This window comes from Trachinotus anak, unplaced genomic scaffold (assembly GCF_046630095.1).
Source record: "Trachinotus anak isolate AG129_WGS33_773 ecotype Australia unplaced genomic scaffold, CSIRO_AGI_Tana_v1 ptg000012l, whole genome shotgun sequence".
NCBI classification, from domain to species: Eukaryota; Metazoa; Chordata; class Actinopteri; order Carangiformes; family Carangidae; genus Trachinotus; species Trachinotus anak.
In genome coordinates this window covers 17,484,098-17,511,773 of record NW_027273863.1, presented here as the reverse complement: position 1 = coordinate 17,511,773, position 27,676 = coordinate 17,484,098, and the positions used below count along the sequence as shown (strand labels likewise).

Here is a 27,676-nt window from a genome sequence, read left to right as displayed (position 1 = left end):
ACTTGGTACATACATGGTGCATCATGTTTACACTGTGTTAAAAAATAAATGATTATTAATGTCATTATTATTATCATTAAAAAGTTTAGTGTGTAAATTTATGACTACATCACTATTTTGAATGAACAGTCATGTGTTTCATTTTCACATTGTCCATGAAGCTAAGCATAACATTTTCTTTTTCTTTGGAAACTTTGGGATATTGACAACTAAACTGAAAATATTGTTCAACATTTTAGGAAATATGCATATTTTGTGAGGTTGCCAGGCAACCATAGGTCCAGCAGTCATCTGCAGGAAAGCGAATAAATGTATTTTGTCAAAATGTTGGACTACACTCTGTGGTTTCAAGTTATTTTGACAAAAACCAAACTTTTTTTTAGCTGAGGCATCATCAGTGAAATGTGCTGTAGGCTCATTTATGAAAGCCCACTATCACTCACAGTATATTAGAGGACCAATATGTCAGTCAGGGTTTCAAAGCACTGATGCCGTGACTTTTTTTTTCTTTCTTTTTTTTTTTTTTTTTCATGTGTCTCCAGGCCTCACTGTCCTAGAGACACATGATGGCATGTCATGAATGAATCAGCCATGTCACTCCACTCCTCTGCACCACAACACTGACCTTTCAGTGTTGGTTCACAGTTTACAGAATTCATCCCTCATTTCTTCAGAGGAAATGTCAGAGGCACTCATGTGCTCTGTGAGTGAAAAAAAACAAGTAATTAAACAAAAGGAAGGAAATGATGTACACAGACTGTGGCGACGGTGACTGGGCAAAGGCCTGTTTACACCAATAGCGTTGAATAGAGTTTATCCAGCAATTTTGGTATCAATAAATCATTATCATATTAATCTTTCAGTCGCTACTTTTTCAAGCTCATGGAAATGACAATGACACTTTCCACTCAGCCACAAAGCTCTGACCTGCTCACTTGTTTTTCCAACCAGAGAAACAGCCATCAATGAGCACAACACTCAACCTGTTTTTTTAAATTAACTGAAAAAAATTAAAGGTGCAGATAACAATTCGAAGGTATGGAACCAATAATATGCTAAATTGACAATAAAAAACAAGACTGGTTTGTGCAGGCAGCATGTTCTCTGTTACTGGAGCTCAATGTGACAAATCTGGTTTCTTAGCCTGTTCTGTAGAAAAAGTACCAGACCTGAGGGTATCAGGCTGTGATTTGGCTTGTAGGCGATTAAAGGGACAAAGATGTAGCTACGCTTCTCAGCTATCTGTTAAATCTGTTAAATATCTTAAGCGGTAAGATGACCAGGAGATGAAATGATGCTGAAAAGATAATTAGTTGCAGCTCTATATGTGACCATGTAAAGCCTTAGCCTTGCTGCTTCACTTGCTTACTCTTTATCTGCAGAAAATGTTAGACCAGGGAAGCCCAAAGTAGAGCCTGCAGCAGAGAGTTGTTCTATGATAACCTCTGATTCGTCCCACCAGACGGGTTTGATAACTCAAGGCCAAAGTATAGATTGCATGATCGATAACAAGCATCTCTACTATGCAAGTACCAAACCCATGCCGCTCGCTTGCCTGAAGGTAGGATTGAGACGACACTGTGTCTAGCTAGTGTCTGGCTTTCCCTGACATTTCTTCAAGCTACCAGCACCAGCATGGCTAAAAATCTTGTGATTTTTATTACCTGTTAATGAAATATCTCACTAAGTCTGTACTAAAATATCTCCATATTTGCACTATATTTACACCACTACTTCACCCCAGATGTGAAAATTACAGCTATTCGACGTCGCACCTGTCAGTCAAAATAACAGCGAGTCGTACGTTCTATGAAATGTTCTTTTACTGCTCGCATTAGTGTTTTTATTAGCGGCTTTTAGTTTAAACGTACGTGGTAATTAGTTGTTTATCTATCTGATTACTGTGTCAGAGATATTGTACCCAGTGAAAGCCTGGGAACGTGTGCATGCGGTTTTTTCACTGTAACAACAAAGACAACAAGAAAAAGTCAGACCCGAATCAGCAGAAAAAGAAAAGCGCTGAGATGAAAAGGGCTGAGTGGAGGGAGGCAGAACAGAGGAGAACTGAGTAAAAGCCAAGCAAATCAGAACAAAACTCCAGTGTTCTCTGTGCTCAACCATTCTCTACTCAGCTCTGCCCATGCGGATATTAAATTGCCTCTCAGCTATCTCTGATCTGAAGGAGGTTGGACTGTTTAAAAGTCTGATATCACATTGCCTCTGTGCTCTTCTTTCTACTTCCTCTCACTGTAGAACAAGTGCCCTGCTTTGTTTCTAACGTCCACTCTTTCTCACGCTTTTGTTTTTTTTTGGTAAATTTGTTTTTTCCACGTGAAACTGACACAACTCGGGGGAAATCAACGAGATGTCGCAGCGTGAGAAGGTGTTTGATGGAACGCCCGACGCTGGAAGAGTATTATCGCGTTCAGTCAGATGCTGAAAGTCATGCGAGGAATTCCTCTCCGCTGTTACATCTGCTGTTCCTCAGCATGCAGGCTGCACCCGAGTTATGCAAATACAGCAAAGTCCCCGTCTGGAGCTACAATCCATGGACTACAGTAGAAACATCATCATCATCGTCATCATCATCTCTCTCTCTCTGTATCATCTTCCTATCTCTCTCCCTCTCTCTCTCTCTCTCTCTGATCCAGCTGCTCATTTGGCAACAGAGCAAAGAAATAAATGAAGTGCTTCAGCGGAAGGAAGGCTTCACTGGGAGAGGGATTGTGTGTAGAGGGAGTGAGATGAGGATTTGAAGGGTTTTAAAGACAGTTTATTTAAATGAGTGCCATCTTTTTTTTTTGCTTTAGGGACATTAGGCTTATGGCCACCACTGTCCAATTATGCTTTCAATGGCTGTCAGTTTAATCAACGTGGGTCCTTGGATGTTATTTTCTTTGTAACTCTATGTGGTGAATAGCTGGAGTTTGAAAAGCAGTGTTCATTCTTTTCAAGTGTAAAAGAAAATGACGTGTACCTCAGTATCTGTAGTCATGTTGAATAGAGAAGGAGCCTGAAGGGTAGCTCCCCTGTTTCAAAATGTGATTACTGAGGATTTCAACTGGCCTATAGCGAAAACAAAGAAAAGAAATCTCTTCTTACCGACTAGTGGGCTGGTCTGTTTCCCTTTTTACACCTGATGCACGCTGTTACATGGCAGTTACTTACAGTTCCTTTACCAGGGGAGGGACTGTCTTTGACAACCATCTGCAATAAGTCAACCTGCTATATCAATTTTGATATTTTGAGATTGTTCATTTTCTTGCCGTGAGTTCAATGAAAAGATCTATATCACTAACATAGCCCATTAAGGATGAAGCTACAGGCAGCAGCAGGTTAGCTTAGCTTAGCACAGAGTATGCAAACAAGTGGAAACAGCTAGCCTGACTTTGCCCAGTTCCTCTAAAGCTCACGTTATATGTTAAGTTATGTCTTGTCTGTTTAATCTTTGCAAAAAGTGGTTAGGTGCCTGACAATTTCTTGGCTGGGAGTTAGCGCTGGGCAGTAGGGCCAAAGATATTGTCACAATATACTTTTCTTTATGGATTTTAATGGATATTGATAATTATCACAATATACATTTTTGGAACTTAGGGTCCCATTTAATTTGAAGTTCAAGGGGTATATTCAGTTTAGGTTGACAAATAAAGTTTTGTTATGGTTCCTAACAATCATTGATTTTTGAATCAGTAACTTGATATTCTCTACGACCAACCCGGTGAAACATTTACGCCTCAACAAGGCAACAGCAACAATGCTTTTAAATAAACATCACACAAAAGATCAACATGTTTAGTTATGTACATTGTACATAGTTGTTACTACTTTTATGTGCCACATAAATAAAATGTATGAAATAAAAATGAAGTCACTAACTAAAGTCAGACAGGAGCGGCTGCCACAGGGGTTTGAACAATCATGACTGTTCATGAGCTCGGGTGCTAATGTCATCAGTTTGGTGCCGCTGACTGGCTTTCTGTGTGCTCCAGGGATGGTACCTTTTCAAATACCTTTTCATTTTGAGCTTTTTATTACTGTCTGCAGCTGAATTCAAAACCGGGGCACACTGTGGATCATGGTCAGCATCTTAACCCTTCCCTCAGCCTCGAGGGTGCCCCACAGGTATTTTAGATGAAAAAAGGTGAAACAATAATAATGCAGTGTAAACTGACCTATCCATAAAAAATCTAACAGGAGAGTGAGGGAACTGTCAATCAAGCACAGTCTGTACACTTTTGAGTGGAGGTCAAATCAGGCAGCACAAGGATCCTCACCTGTGTGTGGACTAAAGGGTGTGAGGGAAATGTGGTCATATTGCCCCAGATTGCCCCAGATGCAGTCCGGCTGCACCAATACCACTGCAATTGTAATGTGCTCTGCTCAGATTTGAACCATTACCGTGTATTTTTTCTTTTCCAGATAAGACATTCAGACACGGTTCACAAGTTAACACCAGGTGTAAATTAGGTTTATACACAGCATGCACAGAATAATGAATGGCCCAAAGGCCCTAATAATGAATCTTTCTGACTGTCGGCGTAATGTGGTTAACTTTTTTTTTCCAATTTTTTAGCTTTTTATTCGTTTAACTCCTCAATTCTGTGTTTTAAACATGTGAAACTTGCTTGGCAATGTTTCTTAAAACATGGGGCCACTGAGAAGCCATTTGGTTTCATGTACAGATGGTGAGTAAACCTTCTCACCTGAGTCTCCTCTGAGTCCCTGTCAGCCTGTGTGTGCTATCTCAATACAGACTAAAAAATGAGGGCAGTATGTGTGTTTTTCTTATGAGAGAGATGTGACTGAAGGCCCCAGGGGGAAAAAAGCTAGTTAGTAAACCCTGAGTTTAGGGCTGCAACTAACAATTTTTCATGATCAATTAATCTGCTGATTATTTTCCCAATTCACTGATCGAAATTGTTCCAATACATTTTCTGTCGACTGACTAGCTGATTAATCAACTAATCGTTGCAGCTTGACTGGAGGTGTTATTTGTCAAGTGAGAATAGAATAAACTACATTCACGAACTGAAGTCGATGGTTCAACCTTTACCCGTTTACTTCAGAACCCAAATGTAACCTTTGGAAAAAAAGTCAACAATAGGCACTTACACACACATTGGTCTTTCTATAGTTAAAAGGATAGTCATTGACATTATGCATTCCCTAAGTCCTTACCATAACCTTAACCATCACAACTAAAAGTCTAACCCCAATCCTTGCCCTAACCTAAACCTGATTCTATGCTTAACCCCGAAACCAAGTCTTAAACCTCAAACAGAAAACAAAAAAGATCCACACAACCATAAAAAAGACAGGTGCACACACGCAGGTGTCCTTCTCTGAACTCGCCCTCTCGGTTACTCAGGGATGGCCTGGGTAGTTCCCATGACAACAAATCCCAACATGACAGAGCGATCAGAAGAATCTGTAGCAGCTGCTGCTGCTCTGACTGTCGGCATCAGCACGGTGAGGAGAATGAGTGAACCTGCAGAAACCAATGTGAAACATGCTCTTTGCTCATCATTGGTTTACGTCACTGATCTTCATGAAAGATTGAGGAAGGTTCATCTATACCGGTACCTCCCTCTGCAAAGGCCTGAACAGATGATACTGTGGAGAACCTGACCACAGTGTTAATAGAAAGCTGATCCAAACACTAACATAACATCCTCCGGTCAACCAAGCTGCAACTTTAAAGAGGCTGAATAAAAACACAACCCTATTTATTATAAACAATGAGTGTCTTGGGTTCAGCTAAGTGGGCATATTCAGCAATAAAATAATTAATGGCACGCAAAGATGAAGTTCAATGAACAGCAGCCACAACTTCTTTATTTTCCTAACACACGTGTCACAAGCAGTATGTCAAGCAGGAATTCCAAAGTGTGGGAACCTTTCCAAAAAGTAAAGGACGACCCCAAGAAGCCAACATGCAAACTCTGAAGGCAAACATTCATCTACCATTCGCCGACCACAAACATGGCTTATCACTTAAAACGTGTAAGTAGCCTTACATTTAGGGCTGAACAGTTAATCAAATATTATCGAAATTGCAATATGACCAGGTAAAACCTGTCAAACCCAGAAATGCCCCGCCCTAGAAATCATATTCTCCAGATGTAAGGGAACATGCATGTTTGGTACAGACCCCAGCAAAAATCACATTATCATCATTTTTACATATTTTTTTCAGATAAAATGAAATGCAAAAATGATAATTCCCACGATAATCATGACATATATCGCCATCGCAATATCTGTCACAATAATCACAATATTTTTTTTTATTTTATTTTAGCCACCAGGCATGGTTGTTCACTCCTTGCTGGCTGTTCTGACACATTCAGAACCTTTACCGCTTTTGTCTGTGTCAGTAACCGACAGCTTGCTTTGTGCATGCCATTGTAAAATTGATATTTTAAAGATATTTTTTTGCCTTTATTCGAGAGGACAGTAGAGAGTGACAGGAAAGGGGAAGAGAGAGGGTAATTACACGCAGGAAAGAGTCGGGCCGATCAGGAGTCGAACCGGCACTCGAGTTCTAAGACCATCAGCTCATGTGGTACGCGCCCTAACCACTCCGCCATCGGGCCGCCCCCCCTGGAAAATTGATATTTTAAAGCCTCATTATTACAGTTTTGCATTTCACTGTAATGTAGCTTGATCTTACGAACACTCGTTGATCTGGAAAATCTTTGGTCAGGGGAAATCCTACCAAGAACATTAAGAAATGTACAAGTAGCAGGTGCATCCCAATCCAGTTTTCGACATGACTGAAGCTGCGACCTTCTGGTTCCAGATCAGCCTGATTAACCACAGACACCACCCTGCCACCTGTAATTTAACAGACTGATGCCATAACCATCTCTCTGCTATCTGATAAGCCTCGAGTTAAGTCACAGATAACACAGGTTTTCACAGCAGATGGTGAAAAGATGCCTCCGCAGTATCGCTGCACATGAGTGAACCTAACTGGACTGAGATGTGTGTGCGTTGAGATACTGAACTGATTTCAAACAGCAAGAGGAAGCAACAGCTTAAATCAGCTTACTAACAACATTAATGACTTCTATTCAAGTGTCCCAGTAAGACATAAGAGTGTGACAGTGAACCAGCATGCACAATACCAGAACACTGCTACTATTAAATGAAACTCAACAGTAATCATTAATTTTATCATCTACACATGTTTTCTTCAGTAAAAAAAAAAGGCCTATTGATCCATGGAGGCTGAACAGGTAAAATCTGCTGATGAGGACTGCGAGATATGGTCAAAAGCTCCAGAACAAGCAAGCAACCAGAGCTTTTGCGAGACAAGAAACTTTGTTTTAGGCTGTATTCACATAAATGAGATACACATACAGTATAGATTATACATATCTGTAAATGAAAACTGTCATTAATTCAGATGATGTCAACAGTTTTTTAGATTAATCGATTAATTGTTTGGTTCAGAAAAACAAGTTTAAAAAAAAAACAAAACAAAAAAACATCAGAATTTCTGTAATTATGGGTATTTGATGGACGGATTCTTAGCTGTCAGACTATACAAGCATTTTGATAACATCATCAACTGTGACATTTCTCAGTATTTTCTGACAGTTTATAGAACGGTTAACTGAGAAAATAATTAACAGATTAAGCAATAATGAAGATAATTATTAGTTGCAGCTTCGCTCCTTCTCGCTCTTGAGCAACTCGTCAACCAAAAACATGAGTAGAGACATTGTGATTATGGCGAATTACCTCTGAAAACTGACCAGTGTCTCTCCAAAATAAAACTGTCGCCTGAACACGACAAGAAAATGTTTTATACAATACAGCATCAAAGGGAAAATTAAAGAACCCACTCCACTGAAGCCCACCATGCAAGAGGACAACTTAGTTCATGCTCAAAGCAAGGTAGCTCCACTACACTTGCTACTATAGCCTTTAAAGCAGTGGCCCTAAAGAGATGCTATGTCATAAATGAGAGAGATGTCAGACTGGATTACGGTCTAGGTACGAGCTTCTGTGTAAACGCCTGGTTAGGTTAAGCTTCATGATGAAGAAGCTCCCTCCTCCTCCTCCTCTTCTTGGCTGGCTGTGCATCCTGGTAGTCTTTGCTCTCACTGTACTGTAAGTGAATCATTAGACATGAGATGCTGTAACCCTCAGACTTTACATCCTTCCTTAAAAATGGGGGAAATACTTCTGGAAAGCTGTAGTAAAAAGTGGATCTGAAGAGCTTTAAATGAAGCCCCAATGACTGAACAGTCCCCTCGGCTGTGTGTATGCTGGGGTGGTTCATTTACTGTAGGAAAACAGTAAAGGGAGGCTGAGTGAAGCCTAGTATGGCGTTTGTAAAGATGCTGCCAGTTGGTGTTAATGTGCATGATAACAAAAGAGGGGCAGGGGGCTGTGCATGCGATGATATTTCCACACTGTTCAAAGCGTCAACAGAGGCGGAAAGGGTGCAGGATGGCAAGATAAATGTGTGGAGGCTGGATGGAAACAAAGAAAAGCGTGGATGCGATGCTGAATGAAACAATGCATCCCAGAAAAGCAGACAGAGCACCTACCTTGATGTTGTCAGGCGAACACTTCTATCTCTGCATCTTCTTTGCTGGAGCACCAGTGGTTTTATTCTCATCAGCCGAGAAAAAACACGCACACAAAAGCTGTCAAAGGCATTTAATTGCCAAAAATGTTATATCAAACGTGTAGAAAAAAGCAAAAAACTAAAAGCTAGAGGTTCAGTCCAGTTCGACTCCCCCCCTCTGGATAACTATATTCTTTTCGTCTCCACAGACTGGCTATTATGTCTGCTCTCATCAGGAAACAAGCGTGATGTTACGCTAGCCAAGCGGCTAACATAACCCGTAATGATATTCTACCGCAAACCGGAGAGTAGAGAGGCGCTATCCTCATGATTTTCCGTCACCTCGCTGTGTTTTGGTGGGGATGATAAGAAAGCAGAGAAAGGGATGCTCTCAGGCTGTGGCAGCGAGCAGGTCCTTCGCTCCTGCTGCCTACGGAAGCTCGCATGGTCCAGAAATTCCTTTGCCTTATATTATGCTCCCCCCGATACAAGAGGAGCTGGCGAATTGATAACCCACATAGGTCAGATATTATAATAATGATAATGATTATTTATTTATTACAGAGTACAGATCTTATTTCATAAGGCAGTGAAAAAAGATAAAATGCCTAAAAAGAAAAAAAAACTGATATGAAACACACCTTAAATTCTTCATTTCTTCTTTATTTTGCTTTTTTTCTGATTCAGCCGGTCGACTAACTGATCATCATGGGCTTGGTCAATTAAAATACTTTTACTCGGGTTATTCTGGCATCCCAATAATATTCACACATTAGTATGGCTTGTTATTTAAAAGTGTCTAAATGATAACAAACAAGATAGGGTGAATAAAAAATGTATGTTTACATAGATATGCTAACCCTGCCAAGTTTTCTTTAACCTCAGACAGCCTCCTTACAAAATGTATTTCTCTTTTTTCTAGCCTTTGATGATCATATTTTTTAAAGTTTGCTGGAACTGTTTGGAGAGTTACTCCTTTTTACCTCATTAGTCACAAATTGGCCATTGGATCTTGGTAAACACATATATACCAGGATATTTGTTTATTGGATTTTAGATTCTAAAACATGTTGCATTACAATAACATTCACAAATATAATAATGTATAGAACCATATTTGGGTCAAACTGTATATAGCATGTTTTAAAACATGAGTGACAAGGTGTTTCACAAGGTAGCAAAAGCAAGAGAAGCTAAATATAAAACAGTACAAAAATATAAACATAACACATGCTAATTCATCCTTATATAACACTGTGTAGTTGCTCTTTTACTTGCTTTGATGTAATTGGTTGAAGCATCTCGGTCAACTAAGATACTTTTAGACTATTTGTTTATCATATTTATTCATTTACTAGACTTTAGACTATAGATATTGTGGATTAGGTTTACTCTTTGTTGAATTCAGTGGTCTTTTAATTGGAGAGAAGCTTTAATTCATTTGGCATAAAAGTAAAATGCTTCCAAAAGATCTGGCAACAAAAATAATATTCACAAACATGGTTTGGTCTTCATTAAAAATGGTCTAAATATAGACACATAACACTTTTTAGAGGTTTATTGTAACAGTTCTAGGGTTGCTCTCCCTTGTACTCAGTTAGTTGAACAGTTGCTCATGGAATCTTGGTTGACTAACTTTTGGTCTATTTGTTTATATTTGGTAATTAGATTGAAGATTATAGATTCTTTAAGATTAACTTGATTGTTTAGTATGATCTTTAAATTTGTCGCAAGTCATTTGCCATTTATGTGAGGTGCTTGTATAACATCTGGCATCAAAATGATATTGACAGATATGATTTGGTTTGTTTGGTGTAATATTATTGGATTTTAAGAAAAAATCTCCAGCCAACAGTGATGGGACAATAGTAAAAGAGAATAGAGTAATAATAGGCTCGACTGTTTCCATGCTTTAATATTGAGTATAAAAACACGATATGAGTAAATGTTGTGTACTTATAAGACAGATGTTGTGGTTTTCTGCCCCATCTACTGGAGATGACAACACACTGCAGGTTGACCACATAGAATCAGTACACTGGGAACAGGGCCTGTGACTCAGGACGGCTCAATGGCTCACATTTCAAAGAGAAGTGCAAGGCACTTTTCAAAATGTCAGGACCCTTGGATACAACTAAAAACAAAACATGAGAGATGCAGATGATTGCAATCAGAAACAAGATCTTGATTGGACCATTTTATTTTCTCGAGGACATTTATGAAGCCAGAAGGAAGATCTGTTTTTCTTATCATACACAATGCCAAAAACAATGAGTTACTTTCTGATCACCATCACATCAACATAATAAACACACAGTACCAACTACAGTCACTGAAAGCCAGGGGTTTGGTACAGAGCCTGGTTTACCAAAGGCATCCTGGAGTTTGATCTAGGTTGAATTATAAAACCATCATGAAGGCAAAGATGATCTTGCAGCTAAGACACCTTTGGAGGCCAGGTCGAGAAATACTTAAGTCTATTCACTTTCCCCATGTTAGATTCACTGTTTATACTTTCTTTCAGAACTTCACAAGAACAGTCAAGGAAAAATTACAAGGAAAGATTTCAGACGATTCACAACTAGCCATGGTCTGTCATCTCTGTGGAATGATGCATTTTTTCATATGTCACCAAAAACCTTAGACTCAACATCGTGGCATTTCGCACATCAACTTTATTCTACCGACAGCCAAAGGCTCAGGAAAATAATGTGATTTCTAAGTTAACATAAATGGGATACAGCTGTAACACTGTACAGCAACCAGCTGACAAGAACATCCACACAAACTAAGATTATAAAACTTTGGTGACTTTGTGTTGTAGCATGAGTCTAATATTGTCTGCTATTCAATGTGCACACTACACCCACAACTCAGTTTACACATGAAGGAATCCTAAGGAATGTTAGAAAATAATTCAGGAACACACACGTGAACAGTTAACATTTGATTCAATAATGTATGTTAACATGTACATTCAAAATAAGACAGTTAATTTAAAAAAAAAAAAAAAAAGCATGAAGATTTGTAGAATTTGATTTTTGTGTAAAATAAGGATATCAAAAATCAGTAGCCATAAAGTTGATTATGTACTGGAGTCCATAGTTTTTACCCAGAGCTTTGGGCACCAAACCACCTGAGATTGCTTAAAATACAAGCAGACAACCACATCTATACAAAATTATTTTCCTCTAGTTCAATGAAGGTGATGTTACAGCAAATATTAACAGTAAATATTGAGTGTAAGGTAATACTAGTGTGACGCCCTCTAGAATGAATTCCCCTTTCCTGTCTAAGATCATGTAAGGTTGAACAATGCATTGAGAAAGAGAAGACTGTAGCTTTGACTTTGTTTATATGTGACCTGAAACCAGCTTCAAGCCACGGTCATCTTATAAGCCTGTTAGAGGTCTCAGCACAACACTTTGGACAATATGCCTTTTAAAAGACTAGTATTCTAGTTACCCACATTCATTTAGCTTCCCCATCTTACCTATATCCAGTTTATCCTTAAAAACTACTGAAAAGGATCATAACGTGCTTAAAACAAGATTCAAGACTCTAGGGGAAAACAGGGAGTTCTGGTTGGCAGCTATGTTCAGGAAGCTCATGGGTTTCAAATGTAGAAGTCTTAGTGCTTTAACATCTTCGGGAACTAAGGAAATGAATGACGGGATGACATATTTAGAGCAGATCTGCTGCTGTGATCTGGCTCTATTTGGCCTCCCAAAAAGCATGTCCAAGTGTCCTATTACTTTACTAATGATTCCAGATCAGTACTCTAATTCAAAACTGTATTTGGGCCACTGTGTGGATTAAGGACCACTTGCTTATTAGCAAAGAACAGATGCAAAAACAAAAACTGACAGACCAGGCTACAAACACAATGGTAAACACCCTCATGCTTCACAGGAAAAAGGAAAGAAAAAAAAAAAAAAAGATCATGTATTCAGTGTACACACACACGCACGCACACATATACATACACACACACGCACACACACATATATTTTCAAATACTCTAGTGTAATTTTTAACCAATCATTCATCCAAGAGTGGTCAGAAAAAAATATGCCATGAAAAGACTACAGACTGGCTGCTGTTAAGAAACAGATCTCAACATAAAATCCATCAAACCATGTACATTTCTGTTTGTACTACTCTCTTAGCTCAATGGTAGCAAACATACAGAGTTCAATCATACAATCCAAAAGTTGCAAAAAGATTACACAGGTCTTATGTGACTTGTCTTACTCAACCTTCATTTTTCTTATGAGTCTAAAGGATGCACCAACAACTCTTGCATGGATCATGGTTAAAAACAATACCAGGCAAATAGAGACATTTAAATAATTTACGATGTATTTACACAATAATCCATCTTATTTTCCAGCAAGGTCTTTTTTTATCTTCTCAGTGTGTGAATGCATCTTCTAGTCACCCATCTTTACTTTTGATGTCTGTGGGAGAGAAAAAAAAAAAAAAAAAAAAAAAAAGAAGAAACCAGTTATTACACAATTTTAAATGCAAACACAGCTAGACCTAACACAGCTTGCCTGTCTTATTCACCTGCAGAATGGCTACAATAACACCAAACAGGCCAATTGCACTGCCAAAGATTTCCACAATGAGAATCTTCACGAAGAGGCTGGCATTCTGGGCGTCTGCCAAAGCTGCTCCGCTGCCCACGATGCCGACACAGATGCCACAGAAGAGGTTGGAAAAGCCTACAGTCAGACCGGCTCCAAACATGGAGTATCCTAGTAGAACAGAAATCAAATGAGTAAGAGATATTCATGACTAATCCACAAGTTAAATGGCAAGTGTAAACATATTAAAAATCATGTTAGAATTGTCAGTGTTTTTCAAGGTGGATAGTTCTTTTATGACCTGCATTCAGTAGCTTTATGTCTGCTCTCTTACCAGCTTGGTAGTTCCTTGCTCCAATGGTCTCTGGGGTGGTTCCACTGAAGTTCTGTAAGATGAAAGATTATTTTTAGAACCAACCAACCATCACTGATCTGGTGTCTGAATCAGGAATCGGCTTCTTTCAAGACCCATATGTATAATGCTTTAATTTATGGCTGTGCATTCTCCTGTACAGAAGTGCTATGTGAAATTTCTTACCTCAGCCATGTTGCTGATTACAATGGCCATGATGATCCCATAGATTGCAACAGCTTCACAGAAGATGATGCTGAAGGAAGAAAGAAAAAACAGTAACAAATGGAGTGAAAATTAAAACATGCAGCTGGTTCTCCAAAGCTCCGCTGTGGAATAACAGTAATAAACTGTGATTATGGATGATTGGTGGAACTGTAATTCACTGGCTACCTTGACAGGCACTCATGGATGCTCATTCATTGGCTGTGAAGTGTTAGTTTTGCCGCTAAAAGCAAGACTCAGGATTTTGCTGATGTGGACTTTATTTTAGCACATCTGAGTGAAAATGTTTGTATAAAGCTGCAGTCATAATTTGAGAAGCACTTGCAAATGTTTTGGCATTGCTGGCTGATATTATATGGCTACATTTCTCCATGAGGAATGCAACTACAAACATTTCTGCCCAGTATTTCAGTATACAGATTAGAAATGTATACAAAAATATAATTTGTAGTTCAGCAACTTCTTAGTTTAGCAGCAATATTCAAGTATATTCAACTGGATAATGCTACACAGCTGAGCATGTATAGTATGTGTGTATGTAACGAGAACAGAGATAAAATAAATGAAAAGTAGACAAAATGGACAAAATGGAACTGAATGGTGTAGCTCTTCAGTGAACCTACCTGACCAAATTCTTGGTCTTGATACGTGGAGCCTTGACACCACCACCAATGATGCTTGAACCAGTGATGTAAATTCCCCTGAAAAACAAAAGCAACAATAAGTATAAAAGTGCTACTTAAGGTTGGCTAGTGAGGCAAGGTACTTCTTACTCATTTAAAATGATGTGAATGTTACAAGGAGGAGGTGATGTGCATTATCATCTCATGAAGGAACGCGAGATCTGTAATCCCAACTAGATCAGATTCAGTTCCAGTATGGATGCAATATGTTCAAGCACTGACACACCAGCTCACAACATCTGAACGGCACTGTGCGGGTGGCTGACAGCCACCTGTAGCTGTTAATGTGTGTCCCGCACTGTTGGCTCTAGTTGATCTTAATCAGCAGCCGTTCAGCCAATTCTGCTTGTTGAATCTGCATCAGAGGAAGTCTGTGAAAGAGCTCTTTGACTGCCTGTTCAATCAAGCTAAGCAAGAATTTCACCCATTTAGTGCAGTTTTTTCACCAGCAGTGATGCAAAACTTTTTATTTTTTTTATTTATTTATTTTTTAAATCAGAAATATTTTCAATTTGAATTTCAGGCATATAATGACACTGTTTAGGTTGGCTAAATTTTGTTCATCTCTCTGCAATGATCTTTGGAGTACAGACACGTACATGCATCTCAGTCATCTGCAGGTCCTTAGCTGTAGTCTTTATGATGTGTTCAAGTGCAACTTTTAACAGAAGATGTGAGGCAGCTTAAGGCTCTGCATCAGTCAAGCTTTGTCAGTGGTAGTTCTTTGAAGTCGACTTATAGTCCAGACTGTACGTATTTTGACAGTGACACATTTTTGTTCCACAGGATCTGTACTTCAGCACGTTCAGTTTAAAATAAAATAACATATACTATGTTAAAGTGCCAAATCTCAGCTTAATTATGAGCAGTTTTCTATTAATATAAAAATGACTTTGTGGAAAATATAGCCCTTAAATACAGCTCCCATTTTTTATTTCAAATCTAATGTGCTGAGCAGAACAGATAAGAAAAATGTGTAACTGTCCAAATACTTATAGTCTGGACTGTAGATTGTCAGGACTGCTCTGAAGCAAACTGTAAAAATGTAAGAGATAAAACTCATCAAAAGTGTTTATTTTTGTATAATATAGTGTGAGGGTCACTCACATTATTGCCTATGATTCAGCAATTCATTTTTGGAACTTAAAAAGGAACACAACACCATCCAAAGGATACTCAAGAGTGTTCCTGTATTACTCATTTTCAGATTTTCCAGTTCCATATTTACACAAAAGGTTTTTTCCTGGGTGTTTCAAGAAACAGGAAATCAGATGAATTAATGCTGCATTTTAGGCTGTCATGTTCCAATATTAAAAATATCTGACAGATATGCACTTTAAACCATGTTCCTTGTTAGGTACTCACCAGGCAGCTCCCACCACAGACAGAGAGATGGCCAAGCCAATGCCCAGATTGGCCCACATGAAAGGAGAGGTCTCTGTCAGGAACCTGTGAGTAAAGAAGCACAGCTGATAAAGCTACTTTATGAGGACACTCTACCAGTGTTTAATAAAACTTTTAAAACTAACATATGCAAGCAGCTAAATATTATTGTATAATTTATTCAAATTTCAAACTTTTGTGTTAAACATAACTGCGCAAGACTCAAAGAAATAACTATAACTCCAGCAGTAAAGAGTCAAGCTCCAGAGCATTATAGAAGCCACTGACAGTTTAAGAAACAATTTACAGTGAAAAGTTCAATTTAAAGCATAGCACAACCCTCTGAAAACTGAATGTCAGATATTGTATTAATGGGTAAGACACTGGTGTGCTCCTTGTAGTGGAATTCAGGGGCAACATCATTTACTATGTCATGTCCCTATGAATGCAATAGATAAAGACCAATTCAATAATGACAGTTTCTGTAAGTCAAGATTCACTTTGGCAAGCTAATGTTTAATTCACCTCAAAATGACCCATTCACAATATAACTGCATTATACTGTATCTGTATTAACTGTATGAGCATATTTCATACACAGTTAGCCTCTAAATGCAGTCATTAATTAGGATTAGAAAAAAAAACATGTTAACAAGTAAGGTTGAGATGAGTCTCTGAAAGCACTATAATAAAAAAAGTTGTATTTTGCCACCTCATCAAACTAGCAAAGATAAAGGGATGTCCCTGAATGTCCCGTCACAGCTATTCAAAGACAAAAGTTGATCAGCATGAAGCTAGCATTTATTAGTAGCACTGCTGTTGCGCTGCCTTATACTCCTGCCTTGCAATTGTGCAATCTGAGAAAAGTCAGTGTAGTTTTGACACTGCCACAGTGTCCGTGTAGTGGTTACAACAACCTCTAAACAGCCCCCAGCTCATATATCTTTCTGTCTCTCTGTTTAAAATACTGAACCGAAACTCACACTTATAGGTTATAAAGTGACAAAATATTTTTTTAAGGATTTGAGTAGTTCTTATTAGACCAGTATGGAAGTCCTGAAATGTGAATAAAATTTTGATGCAAGGACCATCATCATACAACTTAGAGACCAGAGGCTTTCAGTCTTCCAACACAATTTACTGTTTTGCATCGATAAAGATTCTTCTACTTTTTTGTCAGTGTGCAGGCAAATTTTCTCAGAAAGAGATGGTGGGTTTGTGCCAAGGCTACTTACCATGCCACATCAAAGCGGAACCCAAGATCAAATATGGTATAGCAGATTCCTAAAGAAACAAGACACGTATTAATTCCCATGTGGAAGAGGAAAGGGTCTGCCAGAAGCATATTTAGAAGTAAGCTTGATGTACGTGAAAGAGGGAAACCCTTAGTACAGTCATTTGCATTAATAGACGTTTCCCCTACACCATGCCTGCAACAGCGTCACATTAATGTGTTAAAGTCATGGAGAAGAGTTACATCTTCAGTGTGATAGCTCACTCTCAGGTGAAAACTGCTGCAGTTCCTTGTTGATGACCCTTCAAAACTAGTCAGCTGTATGCACGACCAGCTAACCTGCTAACGTTAGCTTAGCTTGATTAAATGACATTAACCTGCGGAATAATGTGATTCCAAGATCCCCTAACAACTCCCACCGAATAAAGGCTGAAATTAGACACCACAAACAGCAAAAACTGCCGTACAGCGTTTGAAGCTGTGACATTTTCTGCGGCCAGCGGCTAGCTAGGAGCTGCCTGACGTTAGCTAACGTTAAATTGCAGCTAGCGACATGCTAACTTAGACACAAGATCCAGCTGCGTGTGTTGAACTTTAACACATTAACACGTGAAAACAAATCGTGTTCTGGCGTCCAATTACTACCTTGCATGAAAAAAGCTTTTTTTTTTTATCTGCCAGTGGAAGCTAGCAAATAAAATGTTAAGAGTCGTAATCGCTCTTGTCCCATGATATAGCCAGATCCCTACTTATAGCTGTCAAACGCAAAAAAAAAAAAGCGCTTCGCCAAAACGAACGAACGACCGACTACAATATAAATGTTGCATAAGTCGAAGAAGTAGACGATTTCATTCATTGGTCTCTACATTCTCAGTGTTTATGAGGAAAAATATAATCTTACCGACAATTAGTATGGTGCTCCAGAAGGCCAAAGTGACCCCCGTGTAAAGAATGGCGTGTCCGTTCATCATCCACTCTAACAACATCTACTCGGCGGCCTAAGCTGCTGGATCAGCAAGATACACCTGGCTCAAATTTCCAAATTGACGCCAGTAAGACAAAGTAAGCGAAATAATTGTATTTTCAGATGCGCTACGATCCGACGGAGGAGGAAGCGCATCAAAAGGAGAAGCTGTGTGGTGTCAGCTGATCCGGCTTGACTGGCATGTGACCGGGGACCGAGGGCTGCGTTCGGTTATGTTTTATTTCTCATCTCCTCACTGGCAGCGAGCAGAGCCAAGGCCCAACAATCCTACACGTCCTGTCTGATCCAGATTGTTATTGGATCAGGACCGCTTTGTAGAAAGTCGTAGATGTCAATTTTTTTTTTTTTTAATATGAAGATCCATGCAGGATTTTCTAAGAAATTAACGTTAAAAGTGTGTTATCTCGCAAATGTTTAGAAAAAAAAAAAAAAAATCCAGATCCCCTTTTACCGGATCTGCACAAAAAATTAAACGAGTTCTGCCCTGACTCATGCCCCATCCCCACCAAGTTTGCAAATTGATTCAGTACCTATTGTGTAATATCCGGTGCAGGTAAGTGCTGTACATACATTTATCTAACATCTGTACTAATTGCTTTTCAGATGAAGATGTACACACATCATAACCCATTATATAAAAAAAAAGCCCCCCCTTATAAACACTTCACAAGAAAAGATTGAATAAAAGTTCAAACAACACAAACTTATGAGTATTGTTTTTTCTTCTTCCATCTCCCTTTACCAGATCACGACCAAAAGTCACCCTTTAGTGATGGCTAGATGTCACTGTCACTGTAATCTGAATGAGTCACGGTGGTGGATGTATTATAAGACCTTATAATACATATAAGACCTAAGTAGACCTTATAATAAGACCTTATAATACATCCATGGTGGTAGGGCTACAGTGTACTGAACATAATGCACTCTCCTCTGTGGACTATCAACATGGTTGCTTGTGTGAAATCACAAATACAATCTGTTCGTTCTTTCTGTCTTTATTTCCACACATAGATGAATAATGGAGTTCAGTTATTTTGGAGCCTATGCTTGAAGTTTTTCGGTTGTTCACCTGCCTGTGTTATCAGTCCTCTGTTCTGAAAAGGAAATGTGGTAATGTGAATCCAATAACCCATTCTCTTTTGAAACCCTGTTGTGTATTTCAACAAATAAACAAAACCTCTAAAAAAATAAGTAAAATACACTAAATGGACATGTTGTTGTTCTGGGTGTGGTTTTCATGTTTTGGGCTCCTTTGGTAGTAGTAAGTAGTAAGTAGACCTAAAGTTAAGTAGAATTCTTTAAAAAAAACTTTTATAGAACACATTCAAATCAAATCAGAGCACAGAAAACACAGTGTAGAGGTGCATTAGCTCATCTTGTAAAGTCCAAAGTTAACAATTCACACTAGCCTTCTAATGTCTAAAGGTTAGCAGCTAATGCTAGCCTTATAGTGTTCAAACTTCTGAGGTTTACAACCGAGTGAGACCTTACATTTTCAAAACCTTTACACCTATATCAGCGAATATTAGACTTATGCAAACATTTTAGAACTTCAGCAGCTCCTTATAATGTTCAAAGTTAGGATATTAAGCAGCTAAATGGACAGGAAATGCGTGTTTAATGGCCAAACCTAGCAGCTAATGTAACAGAATTTTTCATCTTATATTCTTATTTTATATTTTCATGCCATTATGCTGTCTTTTTTAGAAATTTTACTTTACTATTAACTTTTTTTTGTGGGCAACGATGGAAGGTAAAATAATTGTCAATGTTCATCTTCATGTCAATACTGAATTTGTGATGGCCAGAATTAACGGGTAATGTTACCTTCACTTTTGTTCTTCCTTGCCATTAGATCATTGGAGGCCAAATTTGACAGCTGAAGTTATTAAAAATGTTTCATTTTCATAGGAAATGTGTGTTTAATGGCCAAACTTAGTAGCTAATGTAACATTAAGTTTTCCATTTTATCTTTCTCTCATTAGAACCTTGATGGTCAAATTGACAGCTACATTAATGTCATTTTTTAAAATCTAAACATTCGACATGAGGTGGCCAAAGTTTGCAGCTATTATTGTTGAACATATTATATTTCATGTTACATTTGATGGCCAATTTAGCAGCTAAGGTCCTTGACAGTTTTCACATTGCATTAATTTCACTGCATACATTAGCATTAATTACGCTGACCGGCAACGATAGAAGCTGAAGTAACTGTCACTGTTACATTCACATTACATTCACAATCAATTTGTGATGGCTGGAAGTAGGAGTTTATGTTACTGTAGATTATTAGATTATTGGAGGCCAAACTTATTTGATGGAAAAAAAATTTATTCTCAAAATTGTGCCAGTCATAAGTTTGGACACACTTTGGAGTTATCATGTTATCATGACATGTGTTTTTTCAATTGTGTGATATGAGAAAAACCTTTTCCTCCAACAGCTGCTGTGGCTCTTCACTTGGGTGTGTTTTGTCAGTGAACCATCACGGCTGAATCCACTCCCCTGTATGTTGCACATACAGGGTTACTTGCCCGTATGATCTCAGATGCCTTCCCGACTGAGACGCAACAAAGAATCTGCTCCTCAGGCGTAACACTGATGTGGTGATGTGGTGTGGGCTCTTCTCGTGTGGACTGTCAATTAACCACTAGGTCTGAAGGCTCTCCCTCGTGTGCTTTAAGTGAACAACTTTTAAACTATATGAATTCTCATCTGTTCTGTCCAATAGAAAAATTTCCGAGGTGCAGAGGTGCAGCTTCTCAACTGCATGGGTTCTCGTGTGGTTCACCAAGGCTGAACTAATTCTGAGGCTTTTACTATGTTTTGCAAGAATATGGCGCCTCATCTGTGTGGAGTTTTAAATGACCATTTAATGAAGATTTATGACTGAATCTTTTCCCACAGGTGTTGCAGGGGTACGGCTTCTCGCCTGTGTGGATTCTCATGTGGATCACCAAAGCTTTACGGCTTCTGAGACCTTTCCCACATGTTTTGCAGGAATATGGCTTCTCATCTCTGTGGGTTTTCAAATGCTCATTCAAATGTGATTTCTGACTGAAACTTTTCCCACATAATTTGCACACATATGGCTTCTCACCTGTGTGAATTCTTGTATGGACCAGCAAGGCTTTACTAGTTCTGTGACCTTTCCCACATGTTGTGCAAGGATATGGCTTCTCATCTCTGTGGATTTTCAAATGCTCATTCAAATGTGCTTTCTGACTGAAACTTTTCCCACATGATTTGCACAAATACGGCTTCTCACCTGTGTGGCTTCTCAGATGTATAATCAATTTGGACTTGAATTGAATGGCTTTTCCACAAATGTCACATTTTAAAGACTTTTTACCTGTGTGAGTATTACAATGAGTCTCTGTTGTGGCAGAGTTGTATACATTGTTGTTGTGACTTGTGTCTTTGTGATGTCTCTTCTTTGGCTCTGGCTCTGCATTTCTAATTGATTCTGAGTCGACATGCTTGCTTCCTGTCTGATCTTGAATCTCAGCTACAGGAGACTTGTGATAAAGGATCTGGTAGTCGCTGTTTGGTTCTGGTTCACTGTGGTCACTCTCCTCACAAGAAGGAGTCAACATAAAGGAATTGGCCTCCTGCTTCGGTACGAGCTGCTCTCCCTCCTGACTGATGCAGAGTTCCTCATGTTCCTCTTTAATCTGTGGAGGCTGTGGGTCCTCTTGGTCCACACTGCAGTTCCTCTCCTGGTTACAGAGCTGCTGGTCAGCGAGAACCTCCTCCTCCTTACAGACATGCTGCTGTGGGAGCTCTAGAGGGACAAAAGGACACAAGAAATAGGTTACTAATGACAGAAAACAGGTTTTATTTTGTCCTAAGACAAGTCATGCATAACTCACTTGTTGTTGAAAGTGTTTTAATTTTTTATATATGTACAGGCTATGGGCACCTAGGGGTAGATCAAAAGAACAAAAACACACTGACCAGGATTACAAACACGGCCAGTAAAATTATGCGAAAGAACAGAAGCAACTGGAATGTAAATACTGATTGCAGGAGAGACAGAAAGCGAAAAAATTGCAATTGACAAAAGCAAAAAATTGTGTCTGATCCTGCTCCACTACAGAGCCGCAATAGCAACCAATAACAATTACAGAAAGTCCTTTGAACCAAATGCAACCAAACAAACCAAAAGCAGCACACAAAGCAAAGAAAGTGAGTGTAAAACTGTAGCATGACAAAGGATAAAAAACACAAAGTTTAAAGAAATTATTCCCACGTCATTGGTACTGGAGTGTCGGGAGACCTAAAGTGTTTACATGCAATGCCTGAATCGTTGTTGGTGAAGATTGAATGAGTTGGACAATAAAAATATAACTTACCCAGAGCTCATCTATGGATAAATAAATTATACATCTTCATAATTACGCATCAGACATGCTGATGTTAGCTTCTAGTTCAGACAGACTGACGGTTATGTGTGAGAAAACAGTCCTGAATGCAAAATAATAGACTTTTAATCATGTGATAAAACATGCGATTAATTGTGATTAACTATTGAAATTCAGTGATCAATTGCGATTAAGAAAAAATGTATCGTTTGACAGCCCTAATTTAAACACAAGTTGTTGCTAAAAAAAACTGAACCATGTTAGTATTGTTTGACTATTGCAATGATTTAAAATGTCCTATACATAAATGTGTTCCGTTATTACAAAGATATAATGAATCTAATTATTTTGTACAATTTGTAAGTGGGCCTGTTGTTTAAAAATACCAGGGTAATAGAAACTGAAATGAGCACTATATACATTATATAATTCTTCATACATTTACATGTTTGTTCTCATTTCATTATGTTAGATTATACACAGAGCCACTAAATGGTGGTGGTATCTGTGGCGATGGAATGACAGGAATTGAAAACCTCTGAGGAAGCCCTGCAACTTCCAAGTACGGGATGACACCAAAGCTTCAGTGCAGTAGGAGATCTTGAAGTAATTGCTAAATTCTAATTTTTTCAATAAAACAAACAACAAGGAGATCAGGGTAAAGAGCTACAACGAAAATGGATAGTAATTGCTGGTTAGTTATCTTAGGGTGTTCGAGGTGTTTGAGGAAGAGGTGCTCCCAGAGGGGAGATTCTTGAAGATTGAGAGGGACACCCCTGCTCTGACAGCTTTTATTAGCTCGTTATACCTCGGGGACCCACAAACAAGAACTGTCTGGACTGCAATTGCCTTGTGTGCAGGGATGCCAACGCTAGACAACATTTCTTGGAGCATCACAGTGGCTGAGAAGGAGCATAAGCCTGTATGAGTTCAAGCAGACCTCTTCTCAATGGGAAATTATATACATTCAATTATAGAGATTTATTGCAAAGTTTTATTCAGCTGGTGAACTTGGCTTGATGGTTTCTCCTGTATATACCAATTTCTCAGGTGTTTTTTCAACTGTGTGACTTGAGAAAAAAACTTATTTCCCCACAAGAGCTGCAATCATTTGGCTCTTCACTTGTGTGTTTTGCCAATGAAGCACTACAACTGAAACCTCTCACATATTTTATATATACTTGTCAGTATGTGATCTTATATGCCTTTCCCCCTGAGACACGTTGAAGTATCTTTTCCCCCTGGTGTTGCACTGATGTGGCTTCTCACCAGAGTGGGTTCTTCTTATGTGGACTGTAAATTCACCACCTAAGTCTGAAAGCTCTCCCACATGTCCTGAAAGTATACAACTTTTAAACTGTATGAATTCTCATGCGCCTTTGCAAGAGTTCTGGGTGTTCTGGGAAGATGTATTAGTTCTGAGACCTTTCCCACATGTTTTCCAAGGGTTTTTACCTGGAAGCTGGTAGTCACTGTTTGGTTCTGGTTCACTGTGGTCCCTTTCCTCATGAGCAGGAGTCAACATAAAGGCATCAGTCTCCTGCTTCAGTACGAGCTGCTCTCCCTCCTGACTGATGCAGAGGTCCTCATGTTCCTCTTTAATCTGAGGAGGCTCCAAGTCCTCTTGGTCCACACTGGAGTTCCTCTCCTGGTTACAGAGCTGCTGGTCAGTGAGAACCTCCTCCTCTTTGCAGACATGTTGCTGTGGGACCTCTGGGAGAACAAAGGGAAAGAACAAATAGGTTACTAATGTGATGATAGAAAAAAAGACATATTTGAGCAAATAAATAGAAGTTTAAACTATGGGGGTCCTTTATGAGTCATATTCCTTTTTTAGAACGTTATGTCTTTATCCCAAAGGAGGATTTTTCTGAACCAACTTTGTGTTCCTCCTGATCCAAAGGAACAGTTACAACACTTTCAGTTAGCAGACCCGCGCCAGTCTGCTCAATGAGCATAGGCTCCACATTGGACCCAATCATGTGACAGCTGTCACCCCGCTTCCCCGTCAGCAGAGACTGCAGTCTGCAGAGTCGTTTCAAACGCTTCCCTGATCGCACTGAGAACTTCACTGAATCACATCAGATAATCATCAGATAAAAGTTAAGTTTCAGTTTCACCTCTATCTGTTCAGATCCACGGAAAAAAAGACAAAGGTGAAGTCAGCTGCTGATGTGGCAGCTAGCGGAGGAGTTTAAAGCTCCATTTAAAACCTCAAGTCAGTTATCAAGGAGATTCCAGTAACTGTTATAACACAGTTTCAGGTTCGTTAAATACTTCTGTCCCTCATCCAGAGCACATCAGACCACGTCAAAATAAAAAAGGCACGAACTTTAGAATTGTCATATTTGGAAAAGATTAATAAGGAGAGTATATAGACTGCTTAAGACACCATTTTAGATTTTTGAAGCCTTTATTCTTTTTGTGAATTAGGAAATGTGGCTATTTTACTGCTTTACAGAGTCAGCATGTCTAGGTCTCTGGAAGCTGAAATGTTATTTCTACCGACTAAAAATCTTAAATAAGTTAACCAGGTACAGTAAACCGGAGCTGAAAACTTAAATTCTAATATTAATAATAATAGCCTTTTTACCTGTGTGAGTGTTAACGTGACTCTTTGTTGTGGCAGAGTCATATACATTGCTAAAGTGACTTGTGTTTTTGTGAAGTCTCTTCTTTGGCTCTGGCTCTGCATTTCTTGTAGATCCTGGGTCTGTATGCCTGTTTCCTTTCTGACCTCGAATCTCAGCTACAGGAGAGTTGTGAGGAAAGAGCTGGTGGTCGCTGTCTGGTTCTGGTTCACTGTGGTCACTTTCCTCATGAGCAGGAGTCAACATAAAGGCATCCGTCTCCTGCTTCAGTACAAGCTGCTCTCCCTCCTGACTGATGCGGAGGTCCTCATGTTCCTCTTTAATCTGTGGAGGCTGTGGGTCCTCTTGGTCCACACTGGAGTTCCTCTCCTGGTTACAGAGCTGTTGGTCAGTGAGAACCTCCTCCTCCTTACAGACATGTTGCTGTGGGAGCTCTGGAGGGACAAATGCACTTAAGAAATAGCAGCAACACTCAGATTAAAAAGCCTGTGAGTGTGTGTCACTCTTCTTTTAGTGGCTTGTGTCGATCCTGAGTGGTTTATTGTCACAGTTGGTTTTTGGTATGCCACCGCTGACTATGATATGCTGATAATGCTACTTGTGAACAGCTTTGACCAGCATACTAGTGCTGTGCCACTCGTTTTAATGCCATTTGCCGATTGGCACACTACCACTTTGACCTTTGATCTGTCGCTGCTGGTCGACCACCTTGCGGCACAAAAAGAAAGCCTGTGACTCGACTCGCTCCTCTTCCACTGCCACATCTACACCACAAACATGAGAAAACATCGGTTGATGCAGCGTGGGTAAAGTTTTGTCCTGTAATGGACAGTGGAGTGGTGAGCTGTTCACAAGTTGCAGACTCCATCAGCACATCATAATCGGCGGTGGTCTGTATTAACAATAATCAATATGTGTATGATGTGTTAACTTTTATTCAGACCTTTCTGGTTTTACAGACCTGTCATGTGTAACGTTACTTCTGGTTTCCAAACGATATCGAGCAGTCTGCGCTGACGGTCGATCTCTTCCTCTTACTCGACGATAGCGTTTTCAAAGACTCGGGATATTTATTCACATAAATTGTTTTATTCACTCACAAATACTGAACTGAAAACACTGTTGCTTCATCACCACCGTCCTCCACCGCCTTCCAGCTGCTGCTTTCCATACATCCACAGAGCTTACGCAACTAGCGCTTGTATTTGTTTACTTCCGCTGTGTGTCACACTGTGAAGTTCCGGTCGAGAACTGTTCCCCAACAAACCACCCCCGTACAATCGGTGGTTCATGTAAACCCCGTCCCTGAGAGGAGGTGTGCCCGCACCACTCTTGAACTCTGAGCGCTAAACTATAATGTGGATGAAACTACTTGACGCAAAAGTGCATTATTCGGCAGGGCTGATTATGGAGCTGCCGAGATTTGCATCCCCTGTTTTTTAAGCCAAGATTAAATGTTTTGTTTATGTAATTCACAATGATAAGCTAAAACAGAAAAATATGCAACAATAAGAGTTTGTATCTGCCATGACCGAGGGAAATGCACTGTACATCTGTAACTTTAATCAGGATGGATGACTGTAGACATATAGTCTGATCCAACTGCAGGTTATCAGCACGTAAAATGTATTTGGAGTATGAACAAACTAAAATGTGATAAAAGATGAAAGCGAACCAACAGGTCTGAAGAACCTACATTCAAGAACAATAAAAAATGTAAGGGCTTAATTAACAATTAAAAAGAATACAATGCACATTTAAGATACAAAAAAAAAAAAAAGAAAAACTGTGGCAAAACAATGAAGCCGCTCTTCTCTCTCAGAATAAAACTCAGTTTGCATAAAGCACAAAGGTGCTCCTCATCCAGGGCTAGACTCCTCACACAGCCATGGTGGTACCACCTATTACAGTTGTCACAGGCAATCTGAAAATGTGGAACAACAATAAAGTTTTATTTTATCAACAATCCATGTGCTACAGGCATTTCTCGACGGGCAGGCAAAACTCGGCACAACACCGTCACTGAAAGTGAATTTGCTTTTTATTTCTGCCTTCATTCAGGATCAAGCATAAAGTATATGTCACTGTACAGCACAAGGGAATTCGTTTGTTTTCGCTGTACAACTATATTTGACTGACGTTACTTCAAGCTCTTCTGCAAACAATATTTTTGTGTTTAACATATAAGCAGGGGATCGTGGACCATAAGAAATTACTTTGAGCAAAATGTAATATAAAGTACGAAATGTAAAAACACTTGTGCAATGGCCTCTGTCTGTGTAACTGAGGCTGTGATGTGCATCTTTAGTGCCAATAGAAAGCTACACATTGTGCCAAGGGGGGAAATTGGTGTGAAAAATAAATTAGAAAATATCAGTCTGATAAAACTAGCACCTATGGCCTTAACCTGTTCATTCTTGTATGTCACCAGTTCATAAATCAAGTTTATAAATCAATATTAATTAAAGAGGTATGCAAGGCTATCTACCTAATGTATGAAGAAACAGCTGCACAGTGTGATTTCTTGTTGTTATTTCTTCAAGCACATCACGTCATTTCTCTGTATAAAATAACTGTTTGAGAAAGAGATGATGGCTCTTGCTGTTTGAAACTGTCAGACTGTAACAGCCCCACTTGCAAGTGTGATAATAAAACTCAGAAAGACAAGCTCCTGTTTTTG

At 39.2% G+C, this 27,676-nt stretch overlaps 3 protein-coding genes across 3 annotated transcripts in view; all 3 read right to left on the bottom strand.

Annotated features, from left to right (window-relative positions):
* Positions 1–9,037, bottom strand: part of b4galt2 (UDP-Gal:betaGlcNAc beta 1,4- galactosyltransferase, polypeptide 2) — a 161,149-nt gene extending 152,112 nt beyond the window's left edge. The window contains exon 1 of the mRNA XM_071491984.1: positions 8,565–9,037. The gene's annotated coding sequence lies outside the window, so the exon portion shown is untranslated. The remainder of the gene's footprint in view (positions 1–8,564) is intronic.
* Positions 9,038–10,768: 1,731 nt separating this feature from the next.
* atp6v0b (ATPase H+ transporting V0 subunit b) lies at positions 10,769–18,191 on the bottom strand. Its single transcript, XM_071491162.1, has 8 exons — positions 17,952–18,191; positions 17,052–17,100; positions 15,799–15,882; positions 14,374–14,451; positions 13,712–13,781; positions 13,508–13,559; positions 13,154–13,344; positions 10,769–13,044 (listed from the first exon to the last, which is right to left on the bottom strand). The coding sequence occupies exons 1-8, from the start codon at positions 18,034–18,036 to the stop codon at positions 13,018–13,020; spliced, it is 636 nt and encodes a 211-aa protein (XP_071347263.1). The 5' UTR covers positions 18,037–18,191; the 3' UTR covers positions 10,769–13,017.
* A 2,160-nt stretch (positions 18,192–20,351) lies between these two features.
* On the bottom strand, positions 20,352–26,197 carry LOC139628938 (zinc finger protein 37-like). The gene is made up of 4 exons (XM_071491161.1): positions 25,958–26,197; positions 24,999–25,430; positions 23,861–24,118; positions 20,352–21,825 (listed from the first exon to the last, which is right to left on the bottom strand). The coding sequence occupies exons 1-4, from the start codon at positions 25,962–25,964 to the stop codon at positions 20,861–20,863; spliced, it is 1,662 nt and encodes a 553-aa protein (XP_071347262.1). The 5' UTR covers positions 25,965–26,197; the 3' UTR covers positions 20,352–20,860.
* Positions 26,198–27,676: the final 1,479 nt, after the last annotated feature.

Bases quoted from the DNA above. Each gene is read 5' to 3' on its own strand.
- atp6v0b (XM_071491162.1), bottom strand. From the start codon at position 18,036: ATGTTGTTAGAGTGGATGATGAACGGACACGCCATTCTTTACACGGGG. The intron at 13,560-13,711 runs GTAAGAAATTTC...TTCATCTTACAG, and splicing joins TAATCAGCAACATGGCTGAG to AACTTCAGTGGAACCACCCC. The intron at 13,345-13,507 runs GTAAGAGAGCAG...CTGTTCTACTAG, and splicing joins AGCAAGGAACTACCAAGCTG to GATACTCCATGTTTGGAGCC.
- LOC139628938 (XM_071491161.1), bottom strand. The intron at 24,119-24,998 runs GTAAAAAGGCTA...TTGTTCTCCCAG, and splicing joins TCACGTTAACACTCACACAG to AGGTCCCACAGCAACATGTC. The intron at 21,826-23,860 runs GTAAAAACCCTT...TTGTCCCTCTAG, and splicing joins CAGTGACTACCAGCTTCCAG to AGCTCCCACAGCAGCATGTC.